This window comes from Peromyscus leucopus, chromosome 5 (genome assembly GCF_004664715.2).
Source record: "Peromyscus leucopus breed LL Stock chromosome 5, UCI_PerLeu_2.1, whole genome shotgun sequence".
In the NCBI taxonomy this organism is placed as follows: domain Eukaryota; kingdom Metazoa; phylum Chordata; class Mammalia; order Rodentia; family Cricetidae; genus Peromyscus; species Peromyscus leucopus.
Genome location: NC_051067.1, coordinates 69,909,696 through 69,915,463, shown reverse-complemented (window position 1 = coordinate 69,915,463; position 5,768 = coordinate 69,909,696). Strand labels below are relative to the sequence as shown.

Here is a 5,768-nt window from a genome sequence, read left to right as displayed (position 1 = left end):
GAGAAGTGAGGACAATGAGAGCTACAGTGACAAGAGGAACTGTCAGTGGAGTGTGTGCCCAGTTAGCTGGAAAATCAGAGAAAAGTAACAAGGAAAAATAGTGCGGTTAGAGAGGAGATGCTCCAACTGATTTGCAAAAGGGTAGGTTATTGAGAATGATAAAATCTGAGGTCTCACCCTGAAGGTGAGTATGAGTAAAATTGAAGAGGAGAAAGACAAAGAAAAGGGGTTTAAGGAATGGAGGGACCAAGGAATGGAAGGAAAATTGTGGATATTGGAATCATCAGAGCTGTGAAGACCCCAGCAACAGTAACAACCACTCATGGTTGGAACACTTATGGATGAGCTGGGGACACGACTTAAAGGTGACTTAAGACTAACAATGGAGCAAACAGAAGAACTTCTTGTTTCCTTTGCTGTTTGCTGGACATTCTGATACACACATATATAAACACACACACACACACACACACACACACACACACACACACACTATTGTAGAAGGTGGATTATTGCATAGAAGAGCACACTCTTGAGAGCTGGGGGTAGAAAAAGACCACAGAAACCATTGCACTGACCTACATTGTAGGCAGACCTCATACTATTTCTAAGCCTCTGGAGCAGACTAATATTCCTATGGCTTGTTCCCTGTCCAGATGATTGACAGACCAGTTATATTGACTCTCACAGAAGAACCAATAGTAATTCCTTGTTTAGTAGAAAGCTTCCAGAAAAGCCAGTAATTTTAAAAGGCTTACATAGTTGTCTATTAATGACTTTCCTTGGGTGTCTTGAAATGATACATCTCTACTCAGAGCCAGTGATTGGACTCAAATCTCATTATTTTGAACAGTAGCTAGAGTCCTGCAGTGGCACTTTTTGGTTTTACAAGCTTCTTATTATGAATAGGGGTCCATCCCAATGATCTACATGCTTGCTTGCATCAAATAGCCACATAATAGCCCTGCTCCACCCCAAGCTGAGACCATACAACTATTTTAAAAAGGAGAATTAGAAGGGTTCAGTGTTCTCAACTCTTGCTTACCTTGAGGCCTTGGAAGACTGTCAAAGGAATGCAGAATTGACTCCTAGAGTGTAACATGAATCTTAAAAGGTCTTGTTAATGAAAATAAACCTGGAGCAAGGTATTGGGGTGAATGCTGGAAGATCAGAGAGACAGAACAAGCCACAGCCACCTCACTTTGCCAATTCCTCAGCTGATCCTCTTTCCTCAGACTGGAAGTCTCTAAGTCCTCATCCAAATGGATCTCAGCTGAACTGCTGCTAAAAGCCTAAAAGCTTAACCAGCCTAGTTCCTGGTTTCCACACCTTATATACCTTTCTGTTTTCTGTTCTCACTTCCTGGGATTAAAGGCTCACTTCTTGGGATTAAAGGTATGAGTCACCATGGCTGGCTGTTTCCAGTGTGGCTTTAAACTCACAGAGATCCAGGCAGATCTCTGCCTCTGGAATACTAGGATTAAAGGCATGTGCTACCACTGCCTAACGTCTATGTTTAATATTGTGGCTGTTCTGTTCTTTGACCCAAGATAAGTTTATTAGAGTGCACAATATTTCAGGGAACACAATACCACCACACTAGAGAGCTACATGAAGGAAGATACATGGAGAAAGATCAACTGTAAACCAGGAGAGATAAAATTAAGGCATCTGTTAAGAACATAAGATCTAACGACTAATAGGAGCATTGCTAGGATTATACTGCTAGGATTATAATAAACATAGCATTTCCTCCATGGAAATTCAGAAATCCAATTTCACAGTTAGTCACTGAATGGGATGGTGGGAATAACATGTGTGATGATATATTGTGTACTCCAACAAAGCTTATCTGGGGATGAGAGGACAGAGCCAGGTACTAGATTAAACATAGAGGCCAGACGATGGTGGCACACACCCTCAATCCTATCACGTGGGAGGCAGAAATCTGCCTGGATCTCTGTAATTTCAAGGCCACACTGGAAACAGTTAGGCAGTGGTGGCACACCTTTAATCCCAGTACTGGGAAGGACACATGCCTTTAATCCCAGGAAGTAATATGACGGGACACAGAAAGGAATATAAGGCATGAGGAAACAGGAAGTCACTCTCTTTAGACCGAGGATTTTCTGGAGGTAAGCTAATGGCAGCAGCAGTTCAGCTAAGTCCCTTTCTGGTGAGGACTCAGAGGCTTTCAGTCTGAGGATTCGTGGAAACAGGATTGGCTGAGGAGTTGGCAAGTTGAGATTGGCTGTAGCTTGTTCTATTTCTCTGATCTTTCAGCTTTCACCCCAATATCTGGCTCCAGATTTGTTATTAACAAGACCTTTTTTTTTTTTTTTTTTTTTTTTTTTTTTTTTTTTTTTTTTTTTTGGTTTTTCGAGACAGGGTTTCTCTGTGTAGCTTTGCGCCTTTCCTGGAACTCACTTGGTAGCCCAGGCTGGCCTCGAACTCACAGAGATCCGCCTGGCTCTGCCTCCCGAGTGCTGGGATTAAAGGCGTGCGCCACCACCGCCCGGCTTAACAAGACCTTTTAAGATTCATGTTACAGCTCCCGGGGCCGTAGGACCGACAAACTCTTCCGTTGCCCTCAGCAGCCTCACACTGAGGAGAAACTTCTTTCGGGAGGCAGCCCGCGCCATGAGCAGCACGGCCGTGGTCCCCAGCGCGCCGGGCCCCGGCCCCGGCCCCAGCGGCGGACCAGGCGGAGGCACCGAGGTGATCCAGGTGACCAACGTGTCCCCGAGCGCTAGCTCTGAGCAGATGCGGACGCTCTTCGGTTTCCTGGGCAAGATCGACGAGCTGCGCCTCTTCCCGCCGGATGACTCGCCTTTGCCAGTCTCCTCTCGTGTCTGCTTTGTTAAGTTCCATGATCCAGACTCAGCAGTTGTGGCACAGCATCTGACAAACACTGTGTTCATTGACAGAGCTTTGATAGTCGTACCATATGCTGAAGGAGTTATTCCTGATGAGACTAAGGCTTTGTCTCTGTTGGCACCAGCTAATGCAGTGGCAGGCCTTCTGCCTGGTGGTGGACTCCTGCCTACCCCCAACCCACTTACCCAGATTGGCGCTGTTCCCCTGGCTGCATTGGGAGCTCCAGCTCTTGATCCTGCCCTTGCTGCTCTTGGGCTTCCAGGAACAAACTTGAACTCTCAGTCTCTTGCTGCAGACCAGCTGTTGAAGCTTATGAGTACTGTTGATCCCAAATTGAATCATGTAGCTGCTGGTCTTGTTTCACCAAGTCTGAAGTCAGACACCTCTAGTAAAGAAATAGAGGAAGCCATGAAGAGGGTGCGTGAGGCCCAATCCCTGATTTCTGCCGCTATTGAGCCAGACAAGAAGGAAGAAAAGAGAAGACACTCGAGATCAAGGTCGCGCCCGAGGAGGAGGAGGACCCCCTCATCCTCCAGGCACAGGCGGTCACGAAGCCGGTCAAGGAGGCGGTCACACTCCAAGTCGAGAAGTAGAAGGAGATCCAAAAGTCCAAGACGGAGACGATCTCATTCCAGAGAGAGGGGTAGAAGGTCAAGGAGCACGTCCAAAGCCAGAGACAAAAAGAAAGAAGATAAAGAAAAGAAACGTTCCAAAACTCCACCAAAAAGCTACAGTACAGCCAGACGCTCTCGGAGTGCAAGCAGGGAGAGACGACGACGGCGAAGCAGGAGTGGTACAAGATCTCCTAAAAAGCCCAGGTCTCCTAAAAGAAAGCTGTCTCGCTCACCATCTCCACGGAGACATAAAAAAGAGAAGAAAAAAGATAAGGACAAAGAAAGAAGCAGGGATGAAAGGGAACGATCAACAAGTAAAAAGAAGAGGAGCAAAGACAAGGAGAAGGAGCGCGAAAGGAAGTCTGAGAGCAACAAAGACATCAAACAGGTGACACGGGATTATGATGAAGAAGAGCAGGGCTATGGCAGCGAGAAGGAGAAGAAGGAGGAGAAGAGACCAACAGAAGCAATGTCCCCTAAAACAAAGGAGTGCTCTGTGGAGAAGGGGATGGGTGACCTGAGAGAGTCCAAAGTGAATGGGGATGATCACCACGAAGAAGACATGGATATGAGTGACTGAGCCTCTGAAGCTAGCTGCAGATGGTCCTCGGTATCATTCCTCATGATACCTAATGCTGTGTGTGTTCATCTCACCTAAGTGTATACAGCTGCACATTACCAATGGCTGCAGAACACCCGATTGTGACCTCTAGTTCTTTACAGCAAAAGCTTTTAGAAAGTGGTACCTGGGTGACCAGCACTGCCATGGTGATATCCATTTGCGTGACCAAGCAGCTGTGCAACTGCTGCTTCTAACACAAATGAACAGCTGCATGCATCTCCAGCAGGCATGGATTGTCTCTGTCGTATGATCCTCAGTGCGTTCACTTAGAGTATTTCTAGAGTTTGAGTCCTTGCCGTGATAGAGCCATGTAGGGAATGCACTGATTGCATGTTACCCCAAGTGTCATGAAACCCTCCAACACGGTGACCTACTTAATGGTCTTACTTGTTGACATGACAAATTAACATTCTTAGAGTTACATCTGGAAACAAGCATTTGTGATAGATAAGCCTTTTGAGCCGTGGCTAAATTTTTGTGGCTTTGTTTAACTTTCAAAGGTTATATATGCACTAACCTTTTTTGATGGCTAAGTAGGCTTTAAATTACAGGAAAAAAAATTTCAAACAAAACTGGCTGTAAGATACGATGTTTTGAATTAGAGTTGTTCACTTTTTCATAGCTACTTATGTTTTTTTTTTCCAATAATTTATTTCACATCTCTACCAGTGAACGCAACCTGCTTATCCAGTCCATCACCAGAAGAAAATGACCTTGTCCTGATTTTCAGTTTTCAACTTTTGTTTTAAAGCTCACTGTTGAACAAGAGGAGGTGGTGGTGCATTTTAAATTGACCTTCATGTGCTTTTAAAATACGACAAATCTTGATAATGTACTTTTATTTGATCTCAAGTTGTACAAAACCAATAAATTTGTGTTACTTTGATTGCAGTGGTATCTTATGCACAGTGATTTCATGTTATATGACTAGGTAGATAACTGTTTTCTTAGTTACAGGAGTTATAAGCTTCACTTTTGTGCAGTAAAAAACAAAAGTAGGCTACCATCTGTGCCATGTTGATGTACAGTTTCTGAAATTGTTTTATAGGACTTTGATAATAAAACCCTGAAACTCAAAAAAAAAAAAAAAAGATTCATGTTACAGACATGCTTTGAATTTTGCATATTGCTAGAATAGTAAATATGCTCTCAGCATACAACCTTGATAGTAATCAACATATAACCCGTAGTCATTGAGGATATATACCTCATGCATCCAGGCCACTTTTAGGCTTCCAAACCAGGCTCACATTCTCCCTCCCTCTACTACCCCTCCCGTGTATCCATCTCACAGGATTGGTGAATTTGACCAAAAGTTCTGGGTGAGAACTTTCCGCAATATACCTTGGGATTCAGTAACATATGGTTGAAAAGACCTGTTAAACTGTGGTAATCTAAAAGCTAGAGCCTTTAGCAAAGAGGCTTTTAATCTAGTGCTTTCTTAAGAAGTGTATTCTTGGCCGGGCGGTGGTGGCGCACGCCTTTAATCCCAGCACTCGGGAGGCAGAGCCAGGTGAATCTATGTGAGTTCGAGGCCAGCCTGGGCTACCGAGTGAGTTCCAGGAGAGGCACAAAGCTACACAGAGAAACCCTGTCTTGAAAAAACAAAACAAAACAAAAAAAAAAAGAAGTGTATTCTTAAGTGTTATCTAGTG

The 5,768-nt window shown here is 44.4% G+C and overlaps 1 protein-coding gene across 1 annotated transcript; it reads left to right on the top strand.

Moving 5' to 3' along the window:
- Positions 1-2,576: 2,576 nt before the first annotated feature.
- Positions 2,577-5,004, top strand: LOC114693926 (serine/arginine-rich splicing factor 11). Its single transcript, XM_028870486.2, has one exon. The coding sequence runs from the start codon at positions 2,641-2,643 to the stop codon at positions 4,069-4,071; it is 1,431 nt and encodes a 476-aa protein (XP_028726319.1). The 5' UTR covers positions 2,577-2,640; the 3' UTR covers positions 4,072-5,004.
- Positions 5,005-5,768: the final 764 nt, after the last annotated feature.

Bases quoted from the DNA above. Each gene is read 5' to 3' on its own strand.
- LOC114693926 (XM_028870486.2), top strand. From the start codon at position 2,641: ATGAGCAGCACGGCCGTGGTCCCCAGCGCGCCGGGCCCCGGCCCCGGC.